Source organism: Pteropus vampyrus, unplaced genomic scaffold, assembly GCF_000151845.1.
Source record: "Pteropus vampyrus isolate Shadow unplaced genomic scaffold, Pvam_2.0 Scaffold50, whole genome shotgun sequence".
Lineage (NCBI taxonomy): Eukaryota > Metazoa > Chordata > Mammalia > Chiroptera > Pteropodidae > Pteropus > Pteropus vampyrus.
In genome coordinates this window covers 8,811,283-8,829,020 of record NW_011888831.1, presented here as the reverse complement: position 1 = coordinate 8,829,020, position 17,738 = coordinate 8,811,283, and the positions used below count along the sequence as shown (strand labels likewise).

The 17,738-nt window shown below is 40.1% G+C and overlaps 1 protein-coding gene and 1 non-coding gene across 3 annotated transcripts in view; both read right to left on the bottom strand.

Moving 5' to 3' along the window:
* RNF135 (ring finger protein 135) overlaps positions 1–15,740 on the bottom strand; it is a 29,195-nt gene extending 13,455 nt beyond the window's left edge. The window contains exons 1-3 of one of the 2 annotated variants that reach the window (XM_011360018.2): positions 14,748–15,737; positions 12,067–12,210; positions 9,412–9,574 (exon numbers count right to left, since the gene is read on the bottom strand). In XM_011360018.2, the coding sequence (XP_011358320.1) occupies positions 9,412–9,574; positions 12,067–12,210; positions 14,748–15,095 (655 nt within the window). In that variant the 5' untranslated portion in view covers positions 15,096–15,737. Of the gene's footprint in view, positions 1–9,411; positions 9,575–12,066; positions 12,211–14,747 lie in introns of both variants that reach the window. The other variant, XM_011360019.2, reaches the window with a different exon arrangement.
* Positions 15,741–16,983: 1,243 nt separating this feature from the next.
* Positions 16,984–17,102, bottom strand: LOC111739499. Its single transcript, XR_002780277.1, has one exon. It is a non-coding gene; the product is annotated as a 5S ribosomal RNA (ribosomal RNA).
* Between the last annotated feature and the right edge of the window lie 636 nt (positions 17,103–17,738).

Below are 17,738 nucleotides of genomic sequence, written 5' to 3'. Positions count from 1 at the left end.
CAACACGAACTCGGGTGGATCTCAAGGATCTGTGGGCCAGTCCTGACAGCAGCTGGTCTTGCTGTGATCTGTGACTTTTGTGGAAACGTGAACAGTTACTGAAGTTGCAGAAAGACTGAGGCTGTATTGCTCTGAGGGTCATTGTCTCCCTGAGACCCAGCCCTGCCCAACCCACAAATTGCTCCAGGCATCTCATTGACAGTCAACCACCAAGGCCCTGCCCCTGCCAATCTCCTGCCACCCTCACAATCTACACAGGCAACAAACTTTGGCTAGCACAGGGTGGGCACTGCAGGGGGAAATCAGTTACAGGCAGACCTCTGTTGCCTGCAAGAGTTGCAGTATCACATGGGGGGATCGCAGGGGTCTGTGGGACTGCACCAGATGGCAGCTCGTCTCACTGTGACTACAGTGGGAACTCCCAGGCACAGAAGTTTCAGCAAAACTGAGGCTGTATTGGCCTGACTGCCCTTGTCTCACTTAGATTCTGCTTTACCCAAGCCACAGAGTGCCTGCAGCCCATTGACAGGCAGCCTCCCTTGCTCTGCTTTTCTCTGAGATTGTGCATTCTGCGCAGGCAACAGACTTTGGCTAGTGCAGTGAGCACATTTCAGGAAAAACAGTTGTGGGTAGACCACTGCTGCCCGTACGAGTTGCAATATCTCTTCAAGGGATCGCAGGGGTCTGTTGGACCGCCCCAGACAGCAGCCTGTCTCCCTGTGATCTGTGACGACTGTGGAAATGTGCAGACACAGAAATTACAGAAAACTGAGGCTATTGGTCCGACGGCCTGTGACCCCCCTGAGCTCCTGCCCTATCCAATACACAAAGTGCCCACCACATGTTGATAGGCAGCTGCCCCTGCCCTGGGGTGGCGCATTCTGCACAGTCAACAAAACTCAGCCAGCGAAGTGAGCAAAATTCAGGGAACACAGTGATGGGAAGATCACTGCTGCCAGCGTGAGTAACAATATCACTTGGGCAGATCTCAGGGGTTTTGTGGGCCCACCACAGATGACAGTAGGTCATGCAGTGATATCTGATTTCGGTGGGAGCCCACAGTTCCAGAGCTGGCAGCAAATCTGGTGCTGTGTAGGCCTAATGGCCCTGTACCTCAATGAGACAACGCCCCACCTAACCTACAAATTACCTGTGGTAAGTCTGCTCCCAAGCAACCCAGTCCCATCCTGTGCTTTCCTTGGGTCGCAAACTCAACAGCAAACAACAGTACTCAGTTCATGCGGCCCATGCAAAGCCCATAAATCCAGGAGAAGCATTCGGTGGCGGGCCACAAACACACGCCCATGAGCTTCGGTAATTCTTAAACAGAGCTTGAGTGTTCGCAGGCCCAAGGTGGGCAGCAGCTGACCTTACTACAATTGGAAATTTGTACAAGGAGCCACCAAGACAGCGCTGGCATGTCAAATGACACTGCAGTGGCAGGGGGAAATTTACTCAATAGACCAGGAGACTCCCTGGGTTCCTGCACCACCTAACACACATATCACCCAGAGGCTCTTCCAGTTTCAGAGACTTACAAGCAACTGACAGGCAATGTCAGGCTTTGAGGAGCACTGGTCCCTCTGCTAAACTGCCCTAGGTCAGGGATGGGGGTTAACTGGGATGCTGCCTATATATAGCATTGTCTTTTCCACTTCCCTACAAATCCAGCATAGGCAACAACCATTTGAGGATCACTTTGTAGCTCCCACCAGGTAGCCATGAGCAATCAAAGGCAGCGGCTGACCTTAGCCTTCTGGGGAGCCCCTCCGAAGGAGCCACAGAACCAAAGCACCCGGAGGATGGCACTAAACCACAACAGAGAAACTCCTGACTAGTCCCATAAGCAGTACATACAAAGGGTGGCCTCAACAAGTACACAAGCCTGCTAGGGCAAATCCCATGCAGTGGAGTCAGGCCACACACAACACCTCTAATCCTGTGGGCGCAGCCAGTTCCCACAGTTACTCATCCTGAGTGTTAATCCCATCCACTGATGTACTAACACCAATAAAGGCTTAGTGACCACAGAAGATTACACACAACTCACACAAAGATCACGTCCACAGTCCCCAGCACGAAGCATCAGGGAGAGTGCACCACTGGGCCACATAGGACATCTTCCACATAAGGCCATCTGGCCAAGGCTGAGAGACAAAACAAATATTCTTAACACATAGAAATGAATACAGAGAGGCTAATACAATGAGAAAACAAAGAAACATGCCACAGATGAAACAACAGGAGAAAACTCCAGAAAGCAAGCTAAATGAAATGGAGGCAAGCAACCTACCAGAAACAAAGTTCAAAATAATGATTATAAGGATGCTTAATGAACTTAGCTGAGGAGAATGGATGAGCACAATGAGAACCTTAACAAAGAGACAGTAAGCATAAAAAAAGGTCATAGAAACCATAGAAAAGCATCGGACAAAAATGAAGACTAACTGAAATGAAGAATACACTAGAAGGATCCAACAGTAGATTGGATGAAGCAGAAGATCGAATCAGCAACCTGGAAGACTTGGTAGCAGAATACACCCAATCAGAACAACAAGAAGAAAAAAGAATTAAGAATGAGGATAGTTTAAGAGACCTCTAGGACAATATGAAGCATAACAATATCTGCATCATGGGAGTAATTGAAGGAGAAGAGACAGAGCAAGGGATTGAGAATGTATTTGAAGAAATAATGACAGAAAACTTTCCTAGCCTGGCAAAGGAATTAGATATACAAGTTCAGGAAGCACAGAGTCCCAAACAAGAGGAATTCAAACAGACCTACACCAAGACACATCATAATTAAAATGCCAAAGGTCAAAGACAAAGAGAGAATCTTAAAAGCAGCAAGAGAAAGGAAGCTAGTTACTTACAAAGGTACACCCATAAGACTCTCTGCTGACTTTTCGATGGAAACTTTGTGAGCCAGAAGGGACTGGCAAGAAATATCCAAAGTTATGAAAAACAAGAATCTACAACCACAAATACTCTACCCAGCAAGGCTTTCGATTAAAATGGAAGGTGAGATAAAGAGCATCCCAGGCAGGAAGAAGCTTAAGGAGTTCATCACCAACAAGCCAGAATAACAAGAAATGTTAAAGAGACTTCTGTGAAAAAAGAAGGGGTGAAAAAGATAAAAGAAAAAAACAAATAAGAATAATAAAATGGCAGTAACTATGTACCTATCAGTAATCACTTCAAATGTAAGAGGATTAAATGCTCCAATCAAAAGACATAGGGTAGCCAAATGGATAAGAAAACAAGACCCATGCATATGCTGTCTACAGGAGACCCACTTCACATCAAATGACACGGACTGAAAGTAAAGGGATGGAAAAGATATTTCACGCAAATGAAAATGAAAAAAAGCCGGGGTAGCAATACTTATATCAGTTAAAATAGACTTGAAAACAAAGTCTATAAGAGACAAAGAAGGGCATTACATAATGATAAAGGGATCAATAAATCAAGAGGACATAACCCTAGTACACAGATATACACGCAACATAGGAGCACCTGCATACATAAAGCCATTATTGACTGACATAAAAGGAGAGATCCGCAGTAATACATTCATAGTAGGAGACTTTAACACCCCATTGACACCAATGGACAGATCTTCTAGACAAAAAGTCAACAAGGAAACAATGGGCCTAACAGACACACTAGACCAGATGGATTTAATAGATATTTTCAGGGCGTTTTACCCCAAAGCAGCAAAATATACATTCTTCTCAAGCGTACATGGCACATTTTCCAGGATAGACCACATGTTAGAACACAAAACAAGTCTCAATAAATTTAAGAAGATTAAAATCCTATCAACCATCTTCTCTGATCTCAATAGTATGAAACTAGAAATCAACTATAAAAAAAAAAAACAACTGGAAAATACACAAACACATAGAGGACAAATAACATGCTACTAAACAGTGAATGGGTTAACAATGAGATCAAGGAAGAAATAAAAAGATATCTAAAGACAAATGGAATTGGAAACACAACAACTCAAAATCTATGGGGCACAGAGAAAGCAGACCTAAGAGGGAAATTCGTAGCAATACAGGCCTACTTCTAGAAACAAGAAAAAGCTCAAATAAACAATCTAACCTTACACTTAAAAGAACTAGAAAGAGAATAGCAAACAAAGCCCAAAGTGAATAGAAGGCTGGAAATAATAAAGATCAGAGTGGAAATAAACGAAAACAATACAAAAGATTAATGAAGCCAAGAGCTGGTTCTCTGAAAGGATAAACAAAATTGACAAACTTGTCTAGAAAACAATACAAAAGATTAATGAAGCCAAGAGCTGGTTCTCTGAAAGAATAAACAAAATTGACAAACTCTTACCCAGATTCATCAAGGAAAACAAAAGACTCAAATAAATAAAATCAGAAATGAAAGAAGAGAAATAACAATGGACTCCACAGAAATACAAAGGATCATAAGAAAATACTATGAGCAATTATATGCCAACAAATTAGACAATTGGAAGAAATGGACACATTCACAGAAACATACAATTTCCCAAGAGTGAGTCAGGAAGAAACACAAAATCTGAACCGACCAATTACCACAAATGAAATTGAATCGGTAATTAAAAACCTCCCCAAAAACAAAAGTCCAGGACCAGATGACTTCATAGGCAAATTTTACCAAACATTCGAAGAAAAATTAACACCTAATCTCAAATTATTCCAAAAGAACTCAAGAAGAGGAAAGACTCCCTAACTCCTTTTATGAGGCCACCATAATCCATACCTGGATTCCAAAACATGACAAAGACGATACAAAAAAAGGAAACTGTATATAGTCAGATATCTCCTATAAACACTGATGCAAAAATTCTCAACAAAATATTAACAAACTGAATTCGGCAATACATTAAAAACATCATATACCATGATCAACTTGGATTTATTCCTGGGATGCAACGTTAGTACAATATCCACGAATCAATTAATGTGATATACCATATTAACAAATCAAAAGATAAAAACCATATGATCATATCAACAGATGCAGAAAAAGCATTCGACAAAATCTAGCATCCATTTATGACAAAAACTCTCAGCAAAGTGGGAATAGAGGGAACACACCTCAATATAACAAAGGCTACGTATGACAAACCTACGGTGAACATCATACTCAATGGGAAAAGGCTAAAAGTGTTTTCCTTAAGATCAGGAACAAAACAAGGACGCCCATTTTCACTACTCCTCTTCAACATTGCATTGGAAGTCTTAGCCACAGCAATAAGACAAGAAAGAGAAATAAAAGGTATCCAAATTGGAAAGGAAGAAGTAAAACGCTCATTATATGCCGATGACATCATACTATATAGAGAGAACCCTAAAGAGTCCACCAAAAAACTGTTAGAACTGATCAATGAATTCAGTAAAGTAGCAGGATACAGAATTAATATTCAGAACTCAGTGGCATTTTTATATACCAACAATGAACTTTCAGAAAGAGAAATTAAGAAAACAACCCCATTTACAATCACATCGAAAACAATAAAATACCTGGGAATCAATTTAACTAAGGAGGTAAAAGACCTATTTTCAGTAAATTATGTCATTGAAAAAAAATAATGAAGAAGATAAAATTAATGGAAGCATATACCATGCTCATGGGTAGGAAGAACCAACATCATTAAAATGGCCATGCTACCCAAAGCAATCTATAGATTCAATGCAATCCTTATCAAAATAACAATGGTATTTTTCAGAGCTAGAACAAATAATCCTAAAATTTATATGGAACCATAAAAGAGCCCGTATAGCCACAGCAATCTTGAGAAAGAAGAACAAAGTTGGAGGTGTCATACTACCTGTTATCAAACTATAGTACAAGTCTACAGTAATCAGAACAGCACGGTACTGGCATAAAAACAGATATATTGATCAACAGAACAGAATAGAGAGCCCAGAAATAAATCCACGCCAATACACTCAATATATGACAAAGGAGGCAAGGATATACAATGGGGTAAAGACAGTCTATTCAATAAATGGTGCTGGGAAAATTGGATAGATACATGCAAAAAATAAGAAACTAGACCACCTTCTTACACCGTATACAAGAATAGACTCGAAATGGATTAAAGATTTAAATGTAAGACCCGAAACCATAAAATTTCTAGAAGAAAACATAGGAGTAAACTCTCTGATATTGCTAACAGTAATTTCTTTTTGGATATATCTCCTCGGACAAGCAAAACAAAAGAAAAATTAAACAAACAGGACTACGTCAAACTAAAAAGTTGTGTATAGCAAAGAAAACCATCAACGAAATGAAAATCAACAGAATGGGAGAAAATATTGGCTTATGATACATCTGGTAATAGGTTAGTAGTTAAAATATATAAAGAATTCATACAACTCGACAACAGAAAAACAATCCAATTAAAAACTGGGCAGAAGATCTGAACAGATATTTCTCCAAAGAGGAAATACAGATGGCCAAAAGACATATGAAAAGATACTCATGGTCACTAATCATCAGAGAAATGCAAATTAAAACCACAATGAGATCTCACCTCATACTTGTCAGAATAGCTATCATCAATAAATCAAAGAACAAGTATTGTTGAGGATGTGGAGAAAAGGAACTTTCATACACTGTTGGTGAGACTGCAAATTGGTACAGCCACTATGGAAAACAATCTGGAGGTTTCTCAAAAAATTAAAAATCAATATACCTTTGGACCCAGCAACTGTACTTCTAGATATTTATCCGAAGAAAACCAAAACAATAATTCATAAAGATCTATGCACTCCTATGTTCATGGCAGCATAATTTACAACAGCCAAGATGTGGAAGAACCTAAATGCCCATCAACAGACGATTAGATAAAGAAGTTATAGTTCATATATACAATGGAATGTTATTCATTAAAAAAATGAAATCAGACCATTTGCAACAACATAGGTAGACCTAGAGGTTATTACACAGAGTGAAATAAGTTAGACAGAGAAAGATAAATACCATATGATTTTACTTACATGTGGAATCTAAGGAACAAAAAGAACAAACAAATCAAAAACAGACTCATAAATTTAGAGGACAATTTGGTGATGGCTAGAGGGGAAAGGGGTTGGGGGTGGGGAAAATGGGAGAAGGGTTAAAGAAGTACAAATTAGTAGTTGATAGATGGACATGGGGCTGGGGAGCATGGCATAGGAAATGCAGTTAGCATTAATGTAATGACTAGGTGGAGAGAAAGAGCAATTAGGGGGATCATTTCATAAACTATATAAATGTCTAACCAATGCACTATATTCTTGAAACTAATATTAAGATAAAATTTTAAAAAAAACCAAACTTTTAAATACATACTCAAATAATCTTAGAAATTGTTCATTTTTTCCCAAGAAATCATGTTTCTCCAGAAGCAACATTTCAACCAGACCAACATCATTAAATATAAAAATATTATAAGAGATATGTCTCTAAAGTGGTGTTATGTAAATATTATTTAAAATTCACTAGTCTACATGCCAGATACACTTCAAATGTGTGAAAGATTTCATCATAAAATGTGAAACCAAAGATTTAAATATAAAATATAAACTACGAACACACACAGACACACACAGGAAAATTCCTTTCTAAACTTGGGGTGGTAACGTTTTCTAAGTAAATTTAAAATCTAAAAGCCATAAAAGAAAAGACTGGTGAAATTTACTACTTGAAAATAGAAGAATGTCTATATGGCATTCTAAAATCTATGCTAAATAGACTCAAAAGATAAATGACAAATTGGGGAATGAAATTTGCAATTCATATCTCAGACAAAAGGTTTTTCTTCCTAATTTATAAAGAGTTCCTAAAAGTCAAATTTTAAAAGACACAAGATATATACACAATTAATGGAGAAATGCAAATTAAAAGTATGGCACACTCACACATTACTTTTTTTAACCCACCAGATTGTAAAAAAAAAAATTACAAAAGTTTGACAACACACTCAGTTGACAGGCTATGGGGATACATATTTCTTCCTTGAGAGTGTAGACCGGTGTAACCTAACTAGAGGGCAATTTGGCAATGTATATCAAAATTACAAATGATTTTACCCTATGATTCCACAACCCTTACTGGCAATTTAACCTACATCTGTATCTGTACCCATATAAAATAGTATATGTATCGTTATTAACATCAATATTATTTGTAAGCAATTGGAAGTAATCATGCATCCATCAGTAGAGGATTGGGTAAATAAATGTTCCATATCCATAAGCTGGAATATTATGCAGCTATAAAAGAAAATGCTGAAGGTACCGATTCATAAATATATCGAGATATATTAAATAAAGAAGAAAAGCAAAATCCAAACACTATATATAGTATCTACCTTTTGAGTAAAAAAGATTAGGGGAGATAAAAATATAAATTCATATTTGCTTGTATTTGCATAAATGAATTCTGAATGCACATTCAATAAACTAATGAAAGTGGTTAATTGAAATGGCAGCATAATTTACAATAGCCAAGATATGGAAGAAACCTAAATGCCCATCTACAGAAGATTGGATAAAGATTATGTTCAAAATTATAAGTTGAATTTTAAAATTAATTTTAAATTTGTATAAATAAATAAAATCGCTAAGGAACTCAACCTAAATTTAGGAGCACACAGGAGCCAAGAGGGTACTTATTTCTCAGATAATTTTTGGAACTGACAAACTATGTTTTAATTGGTTTCCTCAAGAAACTTTTCCAAGGAATTATGTTTCTCCACTTAAATATGGGATGACTTCTTAAGCAGAGCAAGATCATTTAAAGAGAAAAATGCTGTAAGAGATATGTCCCTAAAGTATATAAAGCTGGCAGTGGCCAGGGCAGGAAGTGGGGCTGAGGGAGACCAGAGCTGATGTCTGCAGGACAGGGGTTCACTGTTTTCCGGTCATGACCAGGGGAACAACAGAGAACCTACAAAGTCAGGACAGAAAGGTTCTTTTCTACGTTGTTACTGTTTAACATTAACAAACGCTCCAAGGATTATATTTGAATAGAACATATCAAGAACTATTTAAAGTCGCATGTATTGTTAATAAAGACATTTACTAGTTAAAAATAAAAAGCAGCCTGTTTCTGAATCTTCTCATATAACACTGATGAATGGTAAGCTAGCAAAATCAGGTCCAGGCTCTATATTTACAGTCTTAGAAAATGAGTTTCTATCTCATCCAGGGCCTGTATTACATCACACCTCCAGTCGTATCCAAAAGTATTGCCAGCCACAAACACACCGTAGCCCATGCCTTCATCGTTTACAACACCACAGAGATAATGCAGCTGGGCCCTGGGACCATGTCCCCACAAAATAAAGTCACAGAGCATTTTGCCATTTCTCTCCAACTTCCATGTTTAATCCTCCTCTATTAAATGAAATCAACTCACCCTGCCTTTTTTCTTCAAGGGGCTCTTTCTCTGTGAAGTTTTCTCGTAATTTTTCCTGGATTTCTTCTAGGTCATGCAGAATGTCTCTCATTTTTCCCTCAGGTGTGTTGGAAGTTCCTTGCTTTGGAGAAGCCGAGGAAATGTCCATCCCATCAGAAAAAGCCTGTTGATGAATCATTAAATAAATAGATAGATAGATAGATAGATAGATAGATAGATAGATAGATAGATAGATAGATAAATAATGCAGGTCTCCTCTGGAATGCATCTAATAGTATATTCCACTTCTGCCATCCAACTACAATTTTCCACTTACGTCCTAACTAGTTTTTAAAAACATAGGCCCCCAAAATAACATGCCTTGAAAATAATCCTGAATAATACATAGTGCAGCAAAAATATTAAAGAGTGGTTATTTCTGAGTGGTACATTTTGGAAGATTTTCATTAAACTGCTTATGTATTTTCTAGTATTTTGTACAATAAATATGAATTTCTTAGGTAATATTTTAAAAAGTTAAAAGTTTTTAGGCCCATGTTACAGGGGCTTTACAGAATAAATAATACTGATAATTACTGAGATAAGCCACAAAGGCCAGAATAATCTTCCCCAGACTGCTAATATCATTATATCATATTTATTGTAAGAGCTAATGTGAACATGTTGCATGCATCCAGAGCCTGCTCTCTGGGGCCTCCCACACATGCTCCTTGATTTTTTTTTAACCTCAGGACCTACTGTCCTCAGCACAACCTCTCATCTGCTGTCACCTTCCCAATTTCTTACCTTTAGCACCTGACTTTGCTTCCTAACTTTGCATAATCCATTTTCCATTCTTTTCACCAATCATAAGGGTAATAGGCACCACTTACTGAGTGCTTTCCACCCCTCGCTTTTAATTTGCATTAACAACCTTTCAAGGTAGGTTTATTATCTCCATTTTATAAAAGGAGCTAAAGTTCATCAAGGTTAACTAAATTGCCATAGTTAATTTTACTGTCCTACATTTTCACATTGCTTAAACACCTTTCATACAAGATCCCTTTTAATTCCCACATCAAACCAATGAGGTGGCAGGCCTCATTATTCCTATTTTACAGATAGAAACCAGAGACTCAGAAAGACAAAATGACTTGCCCAAGGTCATTATACTAGTGAAAGTCAGACTCTCAGACTTTCCACCCCCACACACTGCAACCCTGAAAACCCACCTATTCACTCAGTCAATGAGTATTTCTTGAGCACTTACTAGTGTCAAGCACTAGGCCTGGGGATACAAGGGTAAACAAAAGAACAAAAGCAATCAAGGTCTCTACCCTCATGAAGCTCAGAGCTTAGTTCAGGGAAGAGGGAAGACAGACATTAATAAATTATGGCAGCAATCATTATCTATCAAGTTGCAACTGTAATAACCGCTACAAATAAAAAGTACATGGAATCATGAGTCTCTAATAGGGGAATTTGACTTGTTTAGTGAAAGTTTCTCTAAGAAAGTGGTGATCTAGCTGGGGTCTGGAGTAATGAGCAGTCATTACCTAGGTGACAGGGTAACATTCCATGGAATGAATGAACCCTGTGGTGGGAAAAAGTGTGACACGCTGGAGGGACCAGTCTGGTTCTTTCTGGTGCTTGAAGAACCAGAAAGAGTTTGGTGAAATGAGATGGGAGAGGCAGACAGGGATGGGATCTTGCAGGACCTTGGTTCTGTGAGGATTTGGGTCTTAATCCCACACAAACAGGTGTCACTGGAGTGTTTTAAGCAGATGAGTTACATGATCAGATTTGTGTTTGAGAGGGTTACTCTGAAGACCACGAGGAGAGCAGACTAGAGGGAGTACAGTGGAGCTGCTATTAGGAAGCTATTTGTAGCAAGAAATGATCATAGGCATGGATTAGAGAAGTCTCAAAGGAGCTCAAGAGTAGTAAATAGATTTGAGAGATGTTTTGGCAGGTAAAGGAGGAGGTGACATGATTCTCAGCCTTCTGACTTACGCCCTTGGAAGGATAACAGCACCAGTCAGAGGGGGAATCCCACAGGAGGAACAGTTTGGGACATGTTAAGAGTGATGTGCCTTTGAGATACCAAGAGGAAAAGATAAGATACCAGACTAGAGCTCAGAGAAGGGGCCAGGCTGGAGCTATGTGTGCTAATTAAAGCCTTGGGTGAGGGAAAGAGAAAGTGACCTACAACTCAGCCTCGAGGCATTTCATTGCTGAGTAGAGGAGAATGAGCCTGCATAACAGACTGAGAAGGAGCAGCCAGAGAGAAACAGGGGAAGGCTGGAAGACTTGTGTTGCAGAAGCTGAGGGAAAAGAAAGTTTCAAGAATGAAGATGTTGTCAACTGTGTCGAAGAATGATGAAAGGTCAATGAAGATGAAGACTAGAATGTCTGCAGGATTTATATAGAGGCCATTGATGACCTTAGAGCTGGTTAGGTAGAGTGATAAGAATAGGACCTGGGCTGCTTGAAGCTCCCCTACCTCACCTAAAGAATTCCAAACTTTTAGTCATTCCTCTTTGGTAGTAAAGAGAATGGTAAAAAATTGAGACTTATTGCATCCTTCAACTGCAAACATATTCATGTTGCTCCATTTGGAAAGTGTTCCCTAGCTCCGCCCCCTGCCACATCCTTTCATCTCCCAGCTGAGCCTACCATGCCCAGGGTGTTCATTTTATTGTCTGGTCCAGATTCTGGGAGGTGTCTCTGACTCTGAAGTCTCCTGACAATGTCTACAAGTTGTTCCACCAGCTCTGCCAGCTTGTGATCAACTTCTGTGATGCTCTTCGATGCCACCGCCTTTAAAAGAGCAAAACAGAACACAAAGCTGGACCCAAGAATCAGCTCTGAACAGAGAATGAAGACTGGATAAAGCAAGGAAGTGACAAAAATATTCAGAGGACAAGGAGGCAGACTCTCAGACCTTTTGTATGCCCATTTCCCCTACTGATTGTCCAGTGGCCATAACAGGAAACCAAAGTCCATCTACAGGATGGGGGCAGGGGAGATGGGAGTAAAGTGTGAAGGGAAGCCTAGGGGTCATTTTGAACAGGACAAGTCAGAGAAGAAATAGGGTGAGAGCCTGGAGATTTGGCAGGGTAAGTGGCAGCTGATAAAGTAAGTGGTGCAGTAGATGGCATTTGGTTCAGGTTTAGGGTCTGGCTCTTGCCTCTGGCTCATCTTGTGTCCTCATCACTCCTTTCAAAAATGAAAGTGACTATCCCCTCTTCTCTTCCATAATAAAAAGGATCTACCTAACTGTTCACTGTGAAAGGATCTTGGAGACTTTAAAGTTATGTATAGGTGCAAGCTCTTTTTGTTTATTGACATCCTTCACATTAAAAAAATATGTATATTCAGAAGAGAGTACTAAACAACTCCACTTAAAGAGCTTTATCTACTCAGCCGCCTGGCTGAGAGTGGGAGTACGTTTTACAGCCAACATAATCTGGCAACAACCTTAAGACCTGGTGACAGTCATCAGAGGCAGGCTGCACAAAGACCTCAATGGAGAACTTCGGGTCACCTCTAAAAGGGTTTCTACATAGAGTCACAGAAATATAAGGTGTTCATCATTCAACTCTAAATAAACCTGAGTTTTTATAAGTTTATTTTGCCTTTTTTCACATTTTAAATTTTGCTGGAAACTCAAAAACTGGAATTGACCTGGGACCTTTTTTATCTCTTAATAGGCTTGACGTCCCTCAAAATATCACGTTTTGCTATGATTTCAATGTTAATAATAGGGGAAATTGTGAGAGTTATTTGGGGACTTTCTACACTATCTGCTCAATTTTCTATAAACTTAGAATTGCTCTAAAAAAGTCTATTAATTAAATTTAAAAAAATGAAAAGAGGACACAACCTGGCTATACAACATGACCTCAACTGTTTAAAAATACTGCAGAGAACAGCAAAAGGGTAGACTAGGCAGTTCCGAGCTCTCATCCTACCCCACAACACACACACAGAGTAAAACATAAAAAACAAGTAGAAATTGTCAGAACCAACTGTCAGAATTCTAAAAAACACTGAATTAAAAAAGAGCAACCTGGCAGTAGGAAAGCTTTGTGGTGTTTTTATTTGTCCTGCCCCACACCCTACCTCAATGCTAGTATTCAAGATTCTCAGCATGGGCCCCTGGTCCTGGTTCTGGAAGGAGCAGAGCAGACCTTACTCACAAATTGTCCTGTATGTTTGTACTAACCTGTCTGGGGGCTGCCTGAAGGGATGGTACAGGGTGCTCACCTAACTCAGGCCAGAAAGGCAGTGGGCATGGCTCGTGAATGCTACAAGCTGAACTAAACTGGCAGATGTCAATAAACAAACAAACAAACAGGTAGATGTCTGGGACAAAACAGCATGGTTGAAACATACAATAAATGACCTAAGTCCCAGGAGCAAAAGCTAAGGAAAATTGGAACTTTCCTACTTTGTTGATGGGCATGTAAAATGGGGTAGTTGCTATGGAATACAGTTTGACTGTTCCTCAGTAAGTTAGACAAAGCATTAGACTATGACCCTGCAAATAAATACATTCTTAGGTACTGAACCAAAAAAATGAAAATAGAGACTCGGATACTTGTACACCAGTGTTCACTGCAACATTATGCACAATAATGAAAAGGTGGAAACAATCCAAATGTCCATCAATGTATAAATGGATTTTTTAAAAAATGTGATATATACATAGGAGGGAATATTATTCAGCCACAAAAAGGAATGAAGTTTGGATACACCGTACAACATGAATAAACCTTGAAAACATGGTAAGTTAAAGAAGCCAGACACAAAAGGACAAATATTATGATTTCACTTATATGAAATATCTTGAGCAGGCAAATTCATAGAGACAAAAAGATTCGAGGTTACCAAGGGCTGGAAGGTTGAGAAGTTATTACTTAACGGGTTACAGAGTTTCTCTTTGTGGTGATGAAAAAGTTCAGGAAATAGATACTAGTGATGGTTGTACAACACTGTGAATCTAACTAAAGCCACTAAATTGTCTACTTAAAAATGCTTAAAATGGCAAAGTTCATGTTATATATATTTTACCACAATAAAAAAAATTCCAGAGAGACAGAGACCGACAGGGAAAAGACTTGAAAGAATCGGAAATATACCAACGTGTATTGACAAGGTTTCAGGAGAATGGATTGTTTTTCCTGCTTCTTCATACTTTTTTGAACTTACCGAAGAGTGGGTTCTACTTTTAGATGGAAAAAAGTAATTTGAAAATAGAAAGGATGAGGAAAGGAGAAAGACCCGTGCAGAGAAAAGGGTGCAAGCAGTGCGATCTGTTTGGAGAGAGGGGAGCCCCAGTCCCGCCACCCTACCCGCAGCTGAGCGGTGCGGCGCTGCGGCCCGGGGGCGGGGTCGGGGGCGGGAATCGGAGTCCGGCCCTGGCCGCCCTCCAGCTCGCCCACCGCCCGGCTGTACTTGTCAGCCAGGTCCTGCAGCAGTGTGTTCTTCCGCAGATCCAGCTGCTGCGCGGCGCCCTCGCGACAGGTGGGGCAGGACCAGTGACGCCTCGCGCCCCACAGGCCCTTCAGGCAGTCTCGACAGAAGCTGTGGCCGCAGGGGAGCGTGACGGGCCAGGCCAGCAGCCCGTGACAGATGATGCAGCCCAGGTCGTCCTCGGCCAGCCACACGGGCACAGTCGGTCCGATGTCCAGGCCTGCCATGGTGACCAGGCCGCCGTCCGGAAGCAGGGCCACACCAGGGACCGCCCGCTCGCGGCTACGTTTCCTCCGGCTCCTCCCTAGCTCTTCCTCGCCCCGCCTCCGTCGCTGCCTCTTCCTCTCCTCGTGGTGGTCTACGCTTTTTCCTTTCTCCGGTCCTGCTGAAAGCTGACTTAGAGCCGCCACCGCCCGGTCAGCGGCGCGCTGTGGGCCGAGCTGGCCCTCACCACAGCCTCCGGCGCTGGGAAGTGAGCGCGCCCTAAGCCGCGAGGAGCCGGCTGGTGTCCCAAAGATTTCCTCTAGTTTGATGCCCCCGCCCCATTAAAACGCAAACCTGACAACTCCTGGGAGAAGAAAAAGAGAGGATTTGATTCCAGGACTCTTTAAGAGAATGCGCCCACTAGGTGTCATCCAGCCCCTCTAACAGGCAGTAGGGATTAAAGAATAACCCATGCCTAAAGCTGGGAAGCTCTTTAAAAATACCAGTGTTCGGGCTCTGCTCCCAGAGGGTTTGGTTTCATTGTCTGGGGTGCAGCCCCAGCACGGGTATTAAAAAAACAAAAAAAAAAAAAACACGATTCTAACGCGCAAAACTTAGTGACCCTAGACTTTAAAAACCGCTATTACAGTGCGGGATTGTGCTGATATCGCCTTACCGCTCTCTGCTGGCTGAAAGCACATTACCCAACATGCATCGGTGCGAAACTACTAGGAAGTGTTTTGTAGGAAGCACTCCTGGTCCTGGCTGGGCTTGCTTTCTTCTAACTCTTATTACAGTCCTAAACGCATTACAAGCGGAAGATGGTGGAACTGCAAAAGCATCAGCTCCTCCACAAAGACCCAAAGAGGCAAAGGAACTTCTAGGCTTACAGAGCAATAACTAAGCATCAGAGACCAGAACCCATCTCTCTGATCTGTTGAAATAAACTAACAATGTCTTATATTTTATTTTACCCCCATCTTACCTGGTCTCAAAATAGTGCCAGATAATACAACTTTGTGACCATTTCCCATACTGGAAATGACAGGTAAAACGTACCTGTTAGCACTGCTCATCAAAATTTCCAGCCCTTTCCCTTTCTAGGTACCTCATTCGATTGGCACTTCTCTGACCCACTTGAAACATATAAGTAACACGTGTTAACTTCCCATCAACTTAAAAAACTAAGCCATATCTCTTTCTATCAGCTGCCCTGACTGTGGAATTGAAGCCATCATCTGTTACTCTGGGTCTCTGAGTGGTGGAGATGAGCAGACTCACTGCCAACCCACACTAGGATGTGCAGTAAAGGAAGGAAATAAATTTGAGATGTTAATTTTACTGAGCTCTAGTGGGTGCTTATTGCTGCAGCATAACCTAGCCTATCCTGACTGATACACAGTTGACCCTTGGACAACTCAAGGGTTAGGGGTGCCAACCCCTGTGCAGTCAAAGAAATCCTTGTATAACTTTTGACTCCCCAAAAACTTAGTTGTCCCTCAGTATCTGCAGGTGAGAGCGATTGGTTCCAGGACTTCCTCAAATACAAAAATCCGTGGATGCTCAAGTCCCCTATATAGGGTGGTGTAGATCAATGTATATACACAGCCCTCTGCATCCACAGACTCCCAGGTTCAAAATGTATAAGTGGACCTCCACAGTTCAAACCCAGTTTGTTCAAGGGTCAACTGTATTACTTGGGTTGTGTTGCAGAGTCTCCTCATTTGGAATAAAATCATAGCTTCTCTAAGCCTCTCTTTTCTGAAAAGTAGGAATGATACCACATGCACAAGCTCAAATCTCCCATCTTAAAAAATAAAATCTCCTTTGATGTAAACCTCCCTTTTGCTCTCTCTTCTTCTTCGTTACACATCCAAGTTTCTTTTTCTTTCTTTCTTTTTTTTTTTTTAAAGCTTACAGCACCCGGTATTCTTAGGTGGTCTCCCATCCAAGTACTAACCAGGCCCAACCCTGCTTAGCTTCCGAGATCGGACGAGATAGGGCACATTCAGGGTGGCATGGCCGTAGACCCAAGTTTTTTGAAAGAATGGATTAACCAGTGGTCTTTAAACTTTTTTCTTGGACACCTCTTAAAAGTTTTAGGCAAAAATATGCAGTAGGTACAGGAGAGGAAAAGGGCGGGAGGAGTAGTCAACACTGGCTGTAAAAATACATAAACCAATTTTTCATTTACATCAGAAATTTTATCATTCTTTCATCTTCTTGAACTTATATTTCCATTCCACTTACTCTAGAGAACTATATTCTAAAGTAATATATGCACAAAAGCCTTTTATCAGTTTATAATCACTTTTATCATTTTGTAATAATTCTCTGCAACAAAAATATGTATATATAGATATATATCAAACTTTTAAATCTGTTTTATTTCCTATGACAAAAAAGCTCTTATTAAAATTTTCTTCTGCTTTGAATTATCATTACAATCAAAACAAATATATTGTAAATTTAAATAATTGTTTAAAAGTAAAACTATTATTGAAATTATAGCTCTAATGAGATAGATGGGCTGGTTTCTTTTCAAATGCATTTATCTGTAATGAACAATACTTTTTGATCCCCAGTTTTATTGAAATATAATTAACATATAACATTTTGAAAGTTTAAGGTGTACATCATAATGAAATCATCATACACATATATAT